This window comes from Cervus canadensis, chromosome 21, assembly GCF_019320065.1.
Source record: "Cervus canadensis isolate Bull #8, Minnesota chromosome 21, ASM1932006v1, whole genome shotgun sequence".
In the NCBI taxonomy this organism is placed as follows: Eukaryota; Metazoa; Chordata; class Mammalia; order Artiodactyla; family Cervidae; genus Cervus; species Cervus canadensis.
Genome location: NC_057406.1, coordinates 39743084 through 39762324, shown reverse-complemented (window position 1 = coordinate 39762324; position 19241 = coordinate 39743084). Strand labels below are relative to the sequence as shown.

Sequence of the window (19241 nt, the reverse complement as noted above, 5' to 3'; positions counted from 1 at the left end):
GCTCTTCTACAATTCAGTCTCTTTAACAGGATGATTAATTGTTTCATGTTTTATAAATAAGATCTGAATGAAGTAGTTGGTTTTATCCAAATTTGAACTTTTAGACAAAGAAAGGAAAGTGGACAGAGCTAGGCCCCTAGATTGGGTTTTTTTTTTCCTTTTGGAATGCACTGAATCTTACTAGTCCTGCTTCTGATATGTATATTAATAACTCTTCCTCAGATTTACTGAAGGAGTTCTGTTTCAAGGATTTTGCTGCAAAGTGTTAGCCAGTCATTTTATAACTGATTCAAAGGGCTCCACCTCAATGGCTACCATGTCTTTGCTACTTCCTCCTAGAAGGATCTAGTCTTAACAGACAAGACCATGTTTATTTTTTTCTTTGCTGTCAGTTGCCATTTTTGAAGGTATGCTAAAGAGAGTAAGCTTTCCAACCATGTAGAGTGTAGTCTAGACTAGAAAATAAATTCCTGGGAGCATATTGTTCTACCAGGAAACATGGGCCTTTAGGATATATTGTGAAACCAATGATAAAATAATGGTTTTGGTTTTAGGATTGGCTATAATGCAAAGAATCATTAGTATTTCCAGAATAAATTGTTTCCTCTTTTTGTATATGAAGTATTAATGTGTATTGTGATATGCTTCTGATTTCCTTCCCCAGAGAGAGCAGTTGCTTATTTTGAAACCACTGACCAGATTCTAGATAATGAAGATGATGTCCTCATTCAGAAATCATCCTGCAAAACCTTCTGTCACTATGTAAATGCTATTAATACTGCACCCCGGAATATTGGGAAGGATGGCAAATTCCAGATCTTAGTTTGCCTTGGAACACGGTATTAAGCCAGTTCTTGACTTTCCCTGTCTTTGTCATGTGTTGAACAAGAACTTAGAAAGGTTTATACCAGACCATGCCCCTTCCAAAGCTCTCTGGTTGATCTCCTCCATTCCAAGTTTTATGAGACTCCTGTTTATTGGGTGTTTGCTGTGTGTTGGGCACTATGCTTAGCACTTCACATGTATTATCTCATTTAACCCTCCTATCACTTCACCACCACCCCTGCATGAAGTAGCAAGCAATATCCCCACTGTATAGGTGAGAAAATAGAAAGTAGAAGAGGCACAGTTAAGTTAACAGACTTTCCCAAGGTCACACAGCTAGAAAGAGGCAGAGCCAAGATTTACACCCAGTCTCACCCCAGAGCCCCAGGCTCTGAACCGTGACACAGTACTGCGCCATAGACAGGTGGAGGTAATTAGACACACCAGCACATTCACACATACATATTTTCTGTACAGAGCTTGTATAGTGTGTATACACTACCATATTGCTTTAAATTTGATGACATTGTAGAATTCTTACCATGGAAAGTCTCTTTAAGACAGTTTTCTACCCCTTTCTTTTTGTAAAATGACACATAGGAGCTATGCAATCCATTAATTTTAAAACAGCTCTCAGAATTGTAAGAAATGAACCACACAGACCCTTAGAAGATTTTTTATCTGTGCAATGCTTGTTTTCTTCTAAGCCCCAACACCTCTTGTAGGATGGCCTAGCTGCCTTGTCATGAAGGTATACTGAGAGCTGCTCAGCAAGGGTGTCTAAGCAACTTAGTGACAGATACTAATGTCAGTTTAATCAGGAAACTTTAAAGATTGAGATCCTGTCCTCCTGAAACAGCTGGTTTATTGAGCTAAATTCTATATTTCTTCTTAATAAAAGCCGTCCAACTTCAGCTGTGCTTTTTGTCCCTACAATTTAATGGAGTCTTTCTTCCCAAAAGGTCTACTTTGGCATGACTTGTCACAGATGTCTAGATAACATCTCTGTTAAACAATACAAAATGACATTCTGCTTCTTTTTAAAAGAGGTAGAATCAGAATAGAGAATATCTTTACCACATCTAAGTCTTTATGGCCAATTTGTGCAGACTCACTCTTAGAATCTGATGGGTTTCCTTTCCCCCTTAGCGTACACTGTTTCATTACATTTTTAACCAGTAATATCCAACTACTTGACTTTGATTTTCTCTCTGGTGACCTCAGAGCTTGGCTAGATTTCGCCCCATTCAGCCTCTCACCTTCCTGTCCACAGCTCCAGTGTGTGTGTAGTTCTGCAGCAGGGCAGCAGTGCTCAGGACTTGTTTCTGTTTGGGTCTGCAGAGATCGCCTGCTCCCACAGTGGATTCCTCTGTTAGCCGAGTGTCCTGCCATCACCCGAATGTATGAGGAGAGCGCCCTCCTGCGAGATCACATGACGGTCAACTCCCTCATCCGCATTCTGCAGACCATTCAGGACTTCACCATAGTCTTAGAAGGCTCACTCATCAAAGGAGTGGATGTGTAACCCAATTAGCTAGAAACTCAGTCCAGAACCCTGTTCCTGAACCTTCCCCGACAATGGGGACGGATTTGGACTTGTCTGACAAGGCAGTGAGTCACTGCAGGGGCGGCACAGCATGTCCCCCAATGTGAACAGTCCTCACACTGCAGACAAGGCAAAATGCTGTATTGTAGTTCATTTGAACCTGGAATTTAGTATAAAATAGAGTATTTTCATGTGTTAGATGTGTGTAAATATGCTCTCTTCTTTAAGAAATTCTATTACTCTAATAAGACTTTTCTTAGATTGAATACTCCTGTAACTTAAAATCAGTAGCTTAAAAGTATTGGGAGTTGGGTAGTGGGGAGAGTGGTGCTAGTCAGGAAGAAGCCAGTAAACATGTAAATATAGTACAACCCATTGGGGCTTTTTATTTTCCTCCAGGTACCACAAAGGAATCCAGAAAGCATTGTTATGTACTCGCCAGCCATCCTGGTGTGTTACCCTTTATATTGTGAATGTAAACAGTTTACCTACTGTAGGGGAGAGTAGCCCTCATTTACATCTTTTAAGTTTCAGATGGTTTCATAATTTGAATTGAGCCACTCTTCCAAGTCTTTTGAAAAAATTTTTTCATCAGCACAAGATAAAGATATAATTCAAATATTTTAAATACTAGACCCCAGGAGCTTGGCTGAACTGAAAAGAGAACACACAAAGCCCTGAGAAGCATATGAAATTGTGGGATTATATTAACTTCTTTACACTTTGGAAAGATTAGCCTAGACTAACTTCATCTTTGACATTTTTATTCTTGTTATTTGAGGTACTTTGGGGAGATGTGAATTTCAGAGTGTTGGCCTCAGTCTTAAAAACTGCAAACAGCAGTTTGATTCTATACTTTTAATTTGGCCATCTCAACCCTGCAGTGGTCCCTTACCCCTCAAGAATAACCACAAACACTGTCTTTGTTTGGTTCCAATCACCCGCCTCCCCTCTTCCAGTGCCCATCCCCCCTCAGGAAATGGAAAGAATGTCTAAGAAGGAGGAGGACTCTGTGTGGCTTGGAATGTTTTTGTGAAAGTATTTGTTGACCATGATAATGCAAATACCAGAAGAAGAGAGAAAGAATGAACCCTTTCTGGGTGTTTCAGGGCCAGCTGTATGTTCCTTTGTAAGCAGGGGTGAAAATGTAATACTGCTGGCCCAGGAAGGTAAAAGCCAGTATTACGCAGACTGGCAAAATGGAAGCAAAACAAGAGGCAACAGTTTGAAAGACCAAACGTTGTGAGTAACTTTCCAATTTGGTGTTTTTTAAGGAAGTTAAATACAGTGTTAGTATGTTACCAAATACAGTGTTAGTATGTTACCGTAAGTCTTCATGTTACAGTTGGTCTTGTAAGTAATTTAGACATTTCCACGTTGTTAGCAGTTAAATTGCCTTAGCAGAGCTCCAGGTTATTCCCAATTGTGACTGAGAAGCAAAGTCATGGCCTCTCAGGACCCTTGTGTTATCTGAGGGTCCTGGGCTTTAGCCAATAGTGTTGCTTCCCTTTTTCTCTTGAGGAAGAAACTAGTGAATTAAGTGCCCCACTCCCGTTATCAAACACTGTATTCAGCCAAGGCACACTCCCTTTTAATATGTGACTGAGTCCTTGAGGAGGTAAGGGAGAACTGAAGGCAGCATTTAGAAACCATGGAAAGGGTTTAAGATGGTTCTGGGTGACCTGGGTAGACCAGAAATGTGTTTGCCTGCAGCTAAAGTTTGTCCACAGTGGTGTGGCTACCCCTGGGACATGGAGAGTCTATTATGGGACATATCCAGAACCTGTTTCACACCAGGTGCTTACTGTTTCAATGATGAGAAACCATAGAATGATCCAACCTAGGGTTTTGTTTTTGTTACCTTTTCCAAAGGCCTTGCTTCTGACACATTCTGGGCAAACAGAGAGGTGACTTAGGTTAGCATGCTAGAATTAAGTCATCTCATCTAGCCTTCTCATTTTACAGATGGGAAGACTTAAGGATCAGAGAGATTAAATACTTACCTGCACACCTGGTCAGTGACGACACAGGGTGTAGAATTCATGTTTTTTTAATTATACCAGGCTACATGAGACTGGCTTTCAAGGCATTCATATTAAGTCTTTCTACCCTTGGATCTTAATTCATCCACGTATATAGGTAGCAGATAATGATTAATATTCATTTATAGTAATAATTTATAGGGATTAATATTCATTTTAACAAATTATCCTTAAGTTATAGAAAATTACACCTGTTATAAAAAGTAGGAGCAGGAATTCCCTGGCAGTCCAGTGGTTAGGATTCCACACTTTTACTGCTGAGGACCCAGGTTTGATCCTTGATCAGGGAACTAAAATCTCACACGCCTTATGGCACAGCCAAAAACAAAACTAGGAGTAAAACTGGATTTCAGACCTGTGAGTAAAACCATTACTTTAGAAAGTAATACCCCCCAAGAGTTTGACTTGAAGTTTCATCCCATTTTCTATTATCTGACTACAGTAGTGAAATGACCAGTTTCAGAAGAAGAAATCACACCAGAATGGACACATCCTCTAGAATGCTGTGCCCTTTAGAGTTATCACCTTGGAAGTCCATACACAGTCCAGTAATAAAGCCAGTGCTTCAGACCCCTGGGGACCTCCTTATGAGCTGCCCGAATGCCCTATAGCCCATTCTTTTGAATATTTCTAGTAATGGGTAATGGTGGCTTTTCAGAAAAAATTTAATATTTGGATGGAAACAACAATAAGCTCTTAGAACCCAAGTTGATGAATGAAAAGGATACTTAAGCAGAGTTTGGGGTCATGTAAGAAATACAGTTCTAAAGAAGTAAGACAATTCTTAACATGGCTTATAACTGTCTTTGAGTATCAAATTATTTTGAGCAGGACAACAGCAGAACTCTTAGAATAAATGTACATATAAGTATACATAGCCTTCCGACCTGACTTTGGAAAGTCACTCAGAGGTATACTTTTTGCTGTTAATAAATTAGTATATTGCTATATCATCATACTTCAGAGTTAAAGTATACAAAAATCAAATTTGACTTTTTTCTTCAAAATAAATTAAAAGTTGTGCCTGGAGTCATGATTAGTATTTTCACAAAATAGCTTAAGAAGAAATTATTTTAATATTAAATTGCCAAAAATGTTACCTCTTGAAATACTTATCTTCCAAGTGTTTTTCAAATGTTCTTAAACTCCTAATAATAACCTTTTTGATATAGTGACATTACAACAGTGTTGGTATTATGTGTGAGACCCTGAAACTGTGTTCTGTTTGGGGGCTCATCTGCACCTTAAAATGACTGAGGCTCAGTGTGGAGTAGAATAAAGTAGGGTTCTCAGTAGAGAAAATGGGGCTACTGAGAACAAAAGGAAGGCCTCCCAACCCTCCCTTCCTCTTTCCCACTGTGGCAAGAATTTGATAGAAGAAACCAAAAGCTTGCAAAATTTATGATTTCCCTCTAAATTTTATTTTAAATATTTCATACACTTTGTACCTTTTGTAACCCTGTGGTATTTACTTTAACATGGCTTTTTAAGAAATCATTTTAGTGAACTTCTGTCACACTGTATGAATATACAGGGGAAATACTGAATTGCTCATATTTCCTTTTTTGGCAATAAAGCACTGTTGTATGTAAATGGAAGTGGAAGAGGGATGGAGACTACACATAACAGTTTGTGTATAGTGAATGCTGACCCTCTGAGATACTCTGAAACATGAGGCAACAGACAAGGACCTCAGATTGCCCAGGGAAATATTTATTTGACAGCACTGGGAGTGTAGCTGTTAATTATAAAATAGCTTCTTTCTGCTAAGAATTATGATTTTTCAGTAGATTTTCATTTTGAGAACTGTTGAGTATTTTCTCTGTGAGGTTTATAGAAACTAGTCTATCTTTTTCACCATTTGGAAGGACAATCTGAACTGTAGCTATTTATATTTCAGTATTAATACACCTTCATTGATTGAGAATGGAGTCTTGAGATCTTCTCTACTTTTATAAAATGAATTCTATTTCCACGTCATCCATGTCATTTGAAGTCCATGTTTCTTGTATAAGTATTTGTTATATTACCTTTTAGTGTAAAAGGAGAAACAAATAATAAACTACTAGGTCTCTTATTCCTATTAAAATCCATTTATAAAACTCTTGGATCAAAAAAAAAACAACTCTTGAATCCAACTGATTTCCAAGCTTTTTGAAGGAGGGTACCAATGGAGTGTGATCAGAATAATCCAAGGAGAACCTCATCCTTTCAGATCTTAGCAGACCTGATTGTCCTCTCAAGGACAAAATAAAGATTGGATCCAGAAAGGTATCACACTGAGCAATTAATATCAGAGTGAAAAAAATCATCAAAAACATTCTCCTCATTTGAATGACTCCAGGGTATCCTTGGGTTATGTGGGAGGGAATTATGCTTGACATATTTACCTAAATGTATTTGTGTGTGGCCCAGTCTTTATTCCAAACACCAGACAGATCTTGTTAACAGTAGAGAGATATGGTGAGAGTTCCTGTTGTCAATCAAATGAGGGTGTTAAACATATAGAAAGAATTCTGTGTTACACTTGAACCATGTATAAATGTATCCTGTCTATCTTTTTTTTAAATATGCATTTCTGCATTTAAATTATATTTTTTTTCTTTGAATTGTTAACAAAATGCATCAGAACTGGATTTTTTTCTCATCTGAACATAATTAAAATTTAAAAAGTATTGTGATATCAAGCACTTTAACATATGTATCAGAGAAACTGATGTGGGTTTTTCAGGTTTTGGAGTACATTTAAATATGACTTTTCATGCTTTGTTCTTTACAAATAAAACTGTGGGGTTGATACTTTGTTTTGCTTCATTATTGTAGAACCTTAATATTGAGTAGTGCAAAGGGCCAGTGACTCCAGAAAGTAGAGCAACAAAACCGTTATGAGAGATAAAGCTACATGAAACCATTATGTAGTAGAAATACGAGCTTCCCAGATGGCACAGTGGTAAAGAATCCCCCTACCAGTGCAAGAGGCACAAGTGTAGTTGCGGGTTGAATCCCTGGGTCGGGAAGATCTCCTGAAGTAGGAAACGGCAACCTGCGCTAGGATTCTTGCCTGAAGAATTCCACGAAGCACGCACACACACACAAGAAATATCTGCTGGGCAACTGGTTATCCAGAAGCGCTAAAAAGAAAAGAAAGAAAATGTGAACCCTATCTCACACCATACAGGAAAATCAATTCTTAGCTTAACAATCTAAACAGCAAAACAATTTTTGAAAGAAAATGTAGAATGTATTTATGAATTTGGGAAAGGGTAGTATTTCTTATACAAGACATTAAAAAATAACTAGCACTGCAGTCCTTAGTAAAAATGAAAGGCAGAGATGCATTGATTATTCACCACATGTTAAGCATTACTTTAGGTTATGACCATACAGCAGTTTAAACACACACACACATCAAATTCCTGCTTTTATGGAATTTATATTCTAATGGAGCAATTACCTAATAAACATGACAAGTAATACATACAGTTGTTGTTTAATCGCAAAGTCATGTCCAACACTTTTGTGACCCCATGGACCCCTCCTCTGTCCATGGAATTTTCCAGGCAAGAATACTGGAGTGGGTTGCCATTTCTTTCTCCAGGGAATCTTCCAGACCCAGGGACCAAACCCACATCTTCTGCATTAGCAGGCAGATTCTTTACCGACTGAGCCACCTGAGAAGCCCAATACATAACAGTAATTAGAGAATTAATAACAAGCAAAGAAGAAGGATTGAAAGTATGGTTGGGGATGCTTAAAGATGGGATTGCAATTGTAAATTGGGTTAGCCAGGGAAAGCCACACTGAAAATGGAGTTGTGTAGCTGAGATTGGAAAAAGTGTAAGAGAAACAAGTTTGCAGGAAGAACAAGAGCTTCCTTTTGGCTGTAAGTTTGGCATGCCTGTTAGACATCCAAGTAAAGATGTTGGATAGGTGCACATGTGGATCCGGAGTTCAGGGGGAAATAATGGTGTATTTGTCAGGATCCAAATCAAGAGACAGAAACCACAAGCAATCTGAAGAGAGGTAGTTTAATGTTTAGAACTGTTAGAATTATCCAGAGAAACAGAGCTAAGGATGTGTACAGATGTGTGTGTGTGTGTGTGTGTGTGTGTGTGTGTGTGTGTAGAGAGAGAGATTTATTTTAAGGAATCAACTGACACAGTGTACAGATGTGTGTGTGTGTGTGTGTGTGTAGAGAGATTTATTTTAAGGAATCAACTGACACAGTTGTGGAGCCATGAAGAGAGGTAGTTTAATGTTTAGAACTGTTAGAATTATCCAGAGAAACAGAGCTAAGGATGTGTACAGATGTGTGTGTGTGTGTGTAGAGAGAGATTTATTTTAAGGAATCAACTGACACAGTGTACAGATATGTGTGTGTGTGTGTAGAGAGAGAGATTTATTTTAAGGAATCAACTGACACAGTTGTGGAGCCATGGTAAATCCAAAATCTGCAGGTTAGGCTGGTGGACTGGAAACCCAAGGAAAGAATTGTAGTTCAAGTTCAAAGATCGCTGACTGGCAGAATTTCTTCTTGCTCAAACGAAGTCAGTCTATGCTGAATTCAGGCCTTCAACAGATTGGATACATTATGAAGGGTAATCTGCTTTACTCAAAGTCCACCAGTGTAAATGTTTGTCTCATCTGAAGAACACCATCACAGAAGAAACTTCCAGAATAATGTCTGATTAAATATCTGGGCACCATGGCCCAGCTAAGTTGATGCATAAAATTAACCATCACAGACTACTACGATAAGAAACTGGAATGATGAAGGATTTGCTACTGAGCAATAAAAAGAACTCTAAAGAATACAAAAACAGCATATATAGGGAGCAGCTACTAACTAGGGCTGAGGTAAGGTAAACCTCCAAGAGCCCCCCCTACTTAGGCTGAGAGTCAGACTTCATTAGAGAGGGCACAGCACAGCCCACCAGATGCAGAGAAGTTTACTGAGAGGCTGCACTTGTTTGGAATCTGCTGTCAGGTGCCAGGAAACATCCTTGGAGAGGTGGCATAGCCCAGAACTTGCTGGGAAGCCACTGGAGAAGAAGGTGCCGGGGAAGCCCTCCATGGAGAGGTGTGATACCAGTAAAGCTCACTACAGAGCCGCCCAAGCCTCCCTACCACAACAGGTTAGCCTCTGAGACCACAAGGGCTTCTGTCGTGGCTCAGCTGGTAAAAAATCCACCTGCAGTGCAGGAGACCTGGGTTCTATCCCTGGGTTAGGAAGATCCCCTGGAGAAGGGAAAGGCTTCCCACTCCAGTATTCTGGCCTGGAGAATTCCATAGACCATATTATAGTCCATGGGGTTGCAAAGAGTCAGACACGACTGAGCAATTTTCACTTTCACTTTCCACAAGGGCCAGGAGCTGCACACTGGAGGAGCTCACAGGAGGGAGCACGGCAGAGCCTGGAAGAGAAGCTCCCTCCTCCAGAGCCTCTCCAGTGCATTCTATTAACAAAGATTAACACTGTGCCACCTGTCAAAGGAGAAGTGTTTACAAGAAGGTCTAGCTCCATTGTTGCAGAGCAAGATTTTTATTGCTATGGGGCAATAAATTAATAACTGCTCCAAACAGTTTAGTTCCTTATAGTCAGTTAAGGAGGAAACGAAGGAGGGGAGTAGGAAAATGCAGGAGAATATAAGAAGATAGTGAGCAAATGTCTCCAAACTTTATGAGGTAATGATTTAGAGCTGACACTGTCTGCCATGTTCATTTGAACTTAGTCCAGATGTATACAATTTTCATCACTGCTCTTTAAAATATTGACTAACTACAGTTATTATAAGGTCAGGAGGCTTTTTCAGTGTAAGAGAAAGAAGACCTCAGTGGTCACAGTGGTGAAAGGCATTGGGTATGGATATATTTCGAAGCTAAAGTCAGAAAGTTTCCTGATGGATTGAATATCAGGGATGAGGAACAGTCAAAAATGACCCCAAGGGAAACCAGGAGAGCCACTGGAATCGTCACCTTCCTCAAGAATGTCAGGTTGGTGGCATCTTTCACCACCAGAGGCCTCGCTCTAATTCTGCCCACACTCAGCTCACAACTAAGTACACCATCATGATCAACCAGGCCACACCCTACACCTACCTACCCAGTGCTCTTTCAAGATGATGGGAACATGCCCAACATGCCTGGCCACCCCCAGACCCTCAGAGCCTTGGAATGGCTGAAATGGCTGAAGAACTGTGAGCTCCTCTGTGGACAAGGACAGGCCCCCTCCCCGGTGGCCCCCAATAAAAATGTGAAAACCAGAAACAAAAATGACTCCAAGGATTTAGACCTGAACAAATGGGAAAGGAGAGGCTAGAATTTCTACTAACTGAGATGAGTAAGGATGTGGGGAGAACAGGATTTAAAGACAGATGAGGAGTTCAGTTTTGGACATGTTAAGTTTCAGATATTGACTACACATCCAGGTGAAAATGGTGAACAGGAAATTGAATGTCTGAGTCTGGATCTTCTGAGCTACTGGACTTCTGATATGCATTTTGGAGTTGCTGGCATGTATAGATAGAATTTAAAGTTATAAAATTGGATGAGGACACAAAAGGAGTCAGTTATTAAATAATCTCTCAAAACTTTAATTTTAATTTTCCAGTATTGTGACATGATTTACTGTTTGACATTTAGATTACTCTCAGTGTTTCACTATTCTGAACAATACTAAAATGAACAAACATCCTTGCTTTATGAGAAATTACCATTTTTGTAGGTCAAAGACAAATGTCAACTCCATATGATTCAACCTAATATTTTTGATAATTCTTTTGGTTCTTTATTCTGATATGTGCTTTACTTTGATTAAAATAGATACTGTAACCTAGATGGAGCAGTTACTCTCTGAGCAGAGTAATCTAAAAATAAATCACTCTAGTCAGAGCCAACATGTGGGCCAGATGTTCCTTATACTCAAAATAACATAACCCGGAGGCCTTTTACCTACCCATACTACCTACCTACTACTCATACCACCTATCTACTTGTCTTAAGTGCCCCAAAACTCTTCCTTGATTTCCCACTTACATCCTGTTCAAAACAGAACTTCAAAATGCCTGGACACAAAAACAATGGACTCAGTAAGAAATAGACAAAGTCTCAGTTATAGTAAGATAAAGCTCTCCTTTCTCAATAATTGATAAAGAAATAGGAAATCAGTAGAAATACAGAGGACTAGCACAACAATACAAACCAACTTGCCCTAATTGATATTATTAGAATGTCCAACACCACCAGCATACAAATTCTCTTCAAGTACACAAAGAACACTTACCAAGATTGACCATATTCAGGTCAATAAAACATGTCAAATTTAAAAAGATTTAAGTCATGCAAAGTAAGTTCTCTGACCACAAGGGTCAAAAAATGAATCAAAACTGAAGGCAGAAAGTATTTTGAACTGAATGAAAATAAAGCATATCAATATTTGTGGGATACATCAAAAGCAGCTCTTAAAAAGAAATTAATTGCATTGAACACCTCTGTGAGGAAAAAAAAAATCTCAATGACATATACTTCAACCTTTAAAAACCTAAAAACAATAATAGTAGTAAAAATAAAGATCAGAGCAGAAATCAATGAAACAGAAAACAGAAAAAGAAAATCAGTGAAAACAGAAGGTGGTTCTTTGAGAAACCAATAACATTGATAAACCTTTAGCCAGACTGATTACAGAAAAAAAAAAAAAAGACCCAAATTGCCATATAAAAATGAGAGAGGTGATGCAAATACAGACATTACATACATTAAAAGGATAATAAGAGAATATTATGAATATCTTTTTGGCAAGAAATTCTATATCTTGGATGGTAGAAAAGTTTCTTAAAAACATTAATTACCACAGATCACTTAAGAAACAGATAATCTGAGTAGCCTATATGTATTAAAGAAATTGAATTTGTTGTTTAACTTTCTTTTATCTTTGTCATCTGAGTTTGTTTCCAAGGCAAAACATTCAACATCACAGTAATCCAAGTCGATGCCCCAACCACTAATGCCGAAGAAGCTGAAGTTGAACGATTCTATGAAGACCTATAAGACCTCCTAAAACTAACACCAAAAAAAGATGTCCTTTTCATTATAGGGGACTGGAATGCAAAAGTAGGAAAATAAGAGAAACCTGGAATAAGAGGCAAGTTTGGCCTTGGAGTACAAAATGAAGCAAGGCAAAGGCTAACAGAGTTTTGCCAAGAGAACACACTAGTCATAGCAAACACCCTCTTCCAACAACACAAGAGATGACTGTACGCATGGACATCACCAGATGGTCAATATAGAAATCAGATTTACTATATTCTTTGCAGCCAAAGATGGAGAAGCTCTATATAGTCAACAAATGAAGACCGGTAGCTGACAGTAGCTCAGATCATGTGAGCTCCTTATTGCAAAACTCAGACTTTATATTGAAAAAAGTAGGGAAAACCACTAGGCCATTCAAGTATGAACTAAATCAAATCCCTTATGATTATACAGTTGAGGTGACAAATAGATTTAAGGGACTAAATCTGTTAGACAGAGTGCCTGAAGAAATATGGATGAAGGTTCGTAACATTGTAGAGGGTGGTGACCAAAACCATCCCCAAGAAAAAGAAATACAAGAAGGCAAGGTGGTTGTCCTAGGAGGCCTTTCAAATAGTTGAGGAAAGAAGAGAAAAGAAAGGAAAGGAGAAAGGGAAAGATATGCCCAACTGAATGCAGATTTCCAAAGAATAGCACGGAAATATAAGAAAGCCTTCCTCAGTGATCACAGCAAAGAGACAGAGGAAAACAACGCAATGATGCTGTGAAAGCACTGCATTCAATATGCCAGCAAAACTGGAAAACTCAGCAGTGGCCACAGGACTTGAAAAGTCAGTTTTCATTCCAATTCCAAAGAAGGGCAATGCCAAAGAATGTTCAAATTACTGTATAATTGCATTCTTTTCACATGCCAGCAAGATTACGCTCAAAATCCTTCAAGCTAGGCTTCAGCAGTATGTGAATCGAGAACTTCCAGATGTACAAGTTAGATTTAGAAAAGGCAGAGGAACCAGAGATCAAATTGCCAACATATGCCAGATCATTGAAAAAGCAAGAGAATTAAAAAAAAACATACACTTCTGCTTCACTGACTATGCTAAAGTCTTTGACTATGTGGATCACAACAAACTGTGGAAGATTCTTAATGAGATGGGAATACCACAACACATTACCTGCCTCCTGAGAAATGTGCATGCAGACAAGAAGCAACAGTTAGAACTGGACATGGAACAATGGACTGGTTCAAAATTGGGAAAGAAGTCAAGGCTGTATATTGTCACCTTGCTTATTTAACTTCTATGCAGAGTATATCACACGAAATGCCTGGCTGGATGAAGCACAGGCTGAAATCAAGATTGCTGGGAGAAATATCAACAACCTCAGATATGTAGATGATACCATTTTAATGGCAGGAAGTGAAGAGGACCTAAAGAGCCTCTTGATGAAGGTGAAATGGGAGAGTGAAAAAGCTGGCTTAAAACTCAATATTCAAAAAATAAAGATCATGCCATCCAGTCCTATCACTTCAAGGCAAATGGATGGAGAGAATCTGGAAACAGTGTCAGATTTCATTTTCTTGGGCTCCAAAATCACTGCAGACGGTGACTGCAGCCTTGAAATTAAAAGACACTTGCTCCTTGGAAGAACAGCTATGCCAGACCTAGACAGTGTATTAAAAAGGAGACATCACTTTGTCGACAAAGGTACATATAGTCAAAGCTAAGTATGGTAGCTTTTCTGGTAGTTGTGTATGGATGTGAGAGTTGGACTATAAAGAAGGTTGAGTGCTGAAGAATTGATGCTTTCAAGAGACATGTGTACCCCAGTGTTCATCGCAGCACTGTTTACAATAGCCAGGACATGGAAGCAACCTAGATGTCCATCGGCAGATGAATGGGTAAGAAAGTTGTGGAACATATACACAATGGAATATCACTTAGCCATTAAAAAGAATGCATTTGAATCAGTTCTAATGAAGTGGATGAAACTGGAGCCTATTATACAGAGTGAAGTCAGAAAGAAAAACACCAATACAGTGTATTAACGCATATATATATGCAATTTAGAAAAATGGTAACAAGGACCCTCTGTGTGAGACAGCAAAAGAGACACAGATGTAAAGAACAGACTTTTGGACTCTGTGGGAGAAGGCGAGGGTGGGATGATTTGAGAGAATATAACAACATGTATATTATCATATGTGAAATAGATCGCCAGTCCAGGTTCGATGCATGGGACAGGGTGCTCAGGGCTGGTGCACTGGGATGACCCTGAGGGATGGGATGCCGAGGGAGGTGGGAGGGGGGCTCAGAATGGGGAACACATGTACACTCATGGCTGATTCATGTCAATGCATAGCAAAAACCACTACAATATTGTAAAGTAATTAGCCTCCAATTAAAATAAATAATTAAAAAAAAAAAGAATTGATGCTTTCAAACTGTGGTCCTGGAGAAGACTCTTGAGAGTCCCTTGGACAATGAGATCAAAGCAGTCAATCCTAAAAGAAATCAACCCTGAATATTCATTGGAAGGACTGATGCTGAAGCTGAAACTCCAATACTTTGGCCACCTGAGGCAAAGAGCTGACTCATTAGGAAAAACCTTGATTCTGGGAAAGATCGACAGCAAGAGGAGAAGAGGGTGACAGAGGATGAGATGGTTGGATGGCCTCACTCACTCAAAGGACATGAGTTTAAGCAAACTCCAGGAGATAGTGAAGGACAGGGAAGCCTGGTGTGCTGCAGTTCATGGGGTCACAAATAGTCAGACACGACTTAGTACCTGAACAACAAATTAACATTCTCCCAAAGAAAAACTCCAGGTCCAGATAACTTTACTAGTGAATTCTATCCAAAATTTAAGGAATAAATAATGAAAATTCCATACAAAGTCTTCCAGAAAATGGATAAAGAAGTACGTGTTAGTTTGTTAGGGCTGCCATAACAAAGACTAGTTGGCTTAAGCAATAGAAATTTATTTTCTCAGTATTCTGAAGGCTAGAATTCTGAGAGCATGGTGTCAGCAGGACTGGTTTCTTCTGAGGTCTTTCTCTTTGACTTATAGATGGCCGTCCTCTCTCTGTCTTCACATGGTCTTCTCTCAGAGGATGTCTGGGTCCTAATTTCCTCTTCCTCTAAGGTCACCAGTCATATTGGATTAGGGCCAACCCTAATGACTTCATTTCAACTTACCTCTTTAAAGACCTTATCTCCAAATACTGTCACAATCTGAGGTACTAGGGGTTAGGATTTCAACACATGAATTCTGAGAGGATACAATGCAGCCCACAACAAGGTAATACTTCCCAACACATCCCATGAGTCAGCACTGTCCTGATACCAATACCAACCAAATGACAAGAAAAGAAAAATACAGACCAAGAATTCTTATGAAGGTAGATGTTAAAATTCTTAACAAAATATTAATTCAAATCCAATGATACAAATAATATGTCATGACTAATTGGGGTCTATTAGGGAAAGCAAGGTTGAGTTAACATTCAGTCAAGCAATATAATTCACCATACTTACAGACTAAAAAAATAAAAGTAAGTTATAGGCTCATCCCAATAGAGGCAAAAAAATTGACAAATTCTACTGTTCATTCAAGGTTTAGGAAAAAAAACTCAGCAGCCTTCCTCACATTAGATATACTGGGTTCATGGGTTATAAAATGCTGAAAGTCATCTGAAAAAATCTACAGCTAACATCATCCTTTATGGATAAATACTGAGTGCTTCCCCCATAAGATTAAGAACAAGGCAAAGACTTCCACTCTTAACACTTCTATTCAACATTGTACTATAGTTTATAATCAGTGCAATAAAATAAGAAAAAGAAAAGGCATAAAGATCAGAAAGAAAGAAGTAAAATTGTCTTTATCCACAGATGATTAATGATTGTCCATTTATCAATAGACAATCCTGTGGGATTTACTAAAAAGTTACTGATGCCAGTGAGTGAGATTAGCAAGGTCAGAAGATATATAGTCAAGGTACAAAAATCAACTGCATTTCTATATGCAACAGCATTACAAATCTGAGATACTTGGGGATAAATTTGACAAAAAATGGGCAAGACTCACTCACTGAAAACTACTGAGGAAAGCTAAAGTCCTAAATACATGGAGAACTATAGTGTTGTCCTAGATCAGAAGATTCAGTATTACTAAGATGTCAATTCTCCCCAAATTGATCTATAGAGCCAACACAATCTAATTCAAACTCCCAGCAATCATTTTCACAGAACTTAACAAACCGATCCTAAAATTTATGGAATGTGAAAGCCCTAGAAGAGACTAAATAATATGGAAATAGATTAAAAAAAAAAAAACTTGGAAGACTTACACTACCTGATTTCAATACAGTGAACCCCCTACATATGAATGAGTTCCATATTAAAAACACATTCGTAAGTCCAATTTGTTTGTAAGTTCAACAAAGTTAGCCTAGGTGCCCAGCTAACACAATTGGCTATAGAGTATTATACTGTAATAGGTTTATAATACTTTTAACATAAATAATACATAAAAACAAAAAATAAAACATTTTTAATCTTACAGTACAGTACTTTGAGAAGTGCAGTAGTACAGTACAATAGCTGGCATACAGAGGCTGGCATTAAGTGAACAAGCAAGAAGAGTTAGTGACTGTGGAAGGGAGAGAAGGTGGGAGATGGTAAAGCTGAAGGATCATCAGCAATAGGAGAGAAAGGGCAACTTCACTCATGCCTAATGTTGACAGAATGCTCTTTCACATCTTTGAAAGTTTGTAACTTGAAGATTCGTATGTAGGGGACTTGTGTGTGTGTGTGCTCACTCAGTCATGTCCAACTCTTTGCGGCCCTGTGAAGTGTATTTTGCCAGGCTCCTCTGCCCAAGGAATTTTCCAGGCAAGAATACTGGAGTGGGGTGCCATTTCCTACTCCAGGGGGATCTTCCAGACCCAGGGATTCATCTCCTGCATTGGCAGGTGGATTCTTTACCACTAGCACCACCTGGGAAGCCCTTTAGTGCTTATACTTAAAGCTACAGTGATTAATACAGTATGGGGAAATTAAAGCTAGACAAATTTAGGTCAACTGAACAAAAAGTCTGGTAACAGACCCACACATATATGCTCAATTGCTCAACAATGTTATAAGGATTGTTAAGTGTCAAAAGGATAGTCTTTTCAGGGAATGGTCCTGGAACAACTGAATAACTACATGCAAAAGAACTGAAGTTTGATCCACACCTCACAGCATATATTTTAAATCAACTCAAAATGGATCACAGGTATAATGTAAATTTTAAAATTAAAAAACTGATAGAATATAGAGGAAATGACCTTGAGTTAGGCAAAGATTTCTGATATGACAAATAAATACAGTCCTTAACTGATAAATTTGACTAAACAAAAATTAAGAATGTATGTATGCTTTTTGTTCAAGTTTCAGATATTTATAATCAATGTAAACCCCCAACACAATACACAATCATGATTTCATGCATTTAAAGGGGAAATATTTCCTGGTTAAATAGAAAATTTTACAAATGACTTCTGGAAGACCTTCATTCTAAGCAGCTTTATAGTTAAACATTTCATTTAGAAGTCTGGACCTTCTTTCTTCAGCTTACTGTAATCCACATTCACTGAATAGAACCTACATTGATGACTGGGATTCAGTTTCTTCTGGCTTCTTCTTTCTATTCCAACTGATTGAACAATGCCAGATACAAGGCATACAGTGCTGCTACAGTACCTCCAGCTCCAATAAATACAAAGAAAGAAACCAAGCTTGTATGTTTCTTGGCCTAACCAAGGACCTAGTGGAGCATATTTGTGGCAAAGGCCTTTGATCTGAAAAGAGATGAGAACAAATCTGCCAGGTCCCAGACTAAGTAGTCTCTGCCCAAACGTACACTTTTTGGAAGATACTTTTAGAAGAATGCAAAAATAAGCCACAGGTTAGGAGAACATTAGCAAATCACATATATGATAAAGGACTTGTATCCAACATACATAAAGAACTGTCAAAATGCAATAAAGAGTCCAACAACAACAAAAAGTGACAATTGATTTGAAAGCATACTTCACCAAAGAAGACATTTTTTGTTTGTGTTAATTGCTCAGTCGTGTCCAACTCTTTGCGACCCCATGGACTATAGCCCACCAGGCTCCTCTGTCCATGGAATTCTCTAGGCAAAAATACTGCCGTGGGTTGCCATTCCCTTCTACAGGGGATCTTCCCGACCCAGGGATTGAACCTGGGTCTCCAGAATTGCAGACAGATTCTTTACCATATGAGCCACCAGGAAGCCCTCCTGACATATTGATGGCAAAAAGTACACAAAAAGATGTTCAGCATCATTAATTATCTCAGAAATGCAAATTAAAATAAGATACCATTGCACGCCTCTGAGGATGGCTAAAATCGAAAGGACTGGCCAAACCAAATAATGGTAGAGGATGTATAATAACTGGAATTTTCATACACTGCGGATGGCAATGTAAAATAGTACAACTACATTGGAAAACAGTTTGACAGTTTCTTAAAAACTTTGACATATACCAATAGTATGATCCAGCTGTTCTATTAAGAAGTAATTAATTACTGAAAGGAAATAAAATCGTATGTCCACAAAAATACTTGCACATGAATGTTAATCACAGTTTCATTTGTAATAGCCAAAAACTGGAATCGACCCTATAATCATCAACAGATGAGTGGACAAATAATTTGTGGTATATCCATACAATGAAATACTACTCAGCAATAAAAAGCAGTAAACTATTAATACATGCAACAATACAGATG

General features: G+C 38.5%; 1 protein-coding gene and 1 long non-coding RNA gene across 7 annotated transcripts in view; one reads left to right on the top strand and one right to left on the bottom strand.

The window, feature by feature from the left end:
* Window positions 1-7215, top strand: part of DENND5B (DENN domain containing 5B) — a 213413-nt gene extending 206198 nt beyond the window's left edge. For all 6 annotated transcript variants that reach the window (XM_043439977.1, XM_043439981.1, XM_043439976.1 and 3 more), the window contains 2 exons: window positions 665-839; window positions 2167-7215. In XM_043439977.1, the coding sequence (XP_043295912.1) occupies window positions 665-839; window positions 2167-2350 (359 nt within the window). In that variant the 3' untranslated portion in view covers window positions 2351-7215. The remainder of the gene's footprint in view (window positions 1-664; window positions 840-2166) is intronic.
* Window positions 1-19241, bottom strand: part of LOC122423219 — a 42216-nt gene that overhangs the window by 20059 nt on the left and 2916 nt on the right. The gene's annotated exons all lie outside the window — the stretch shown is intronic.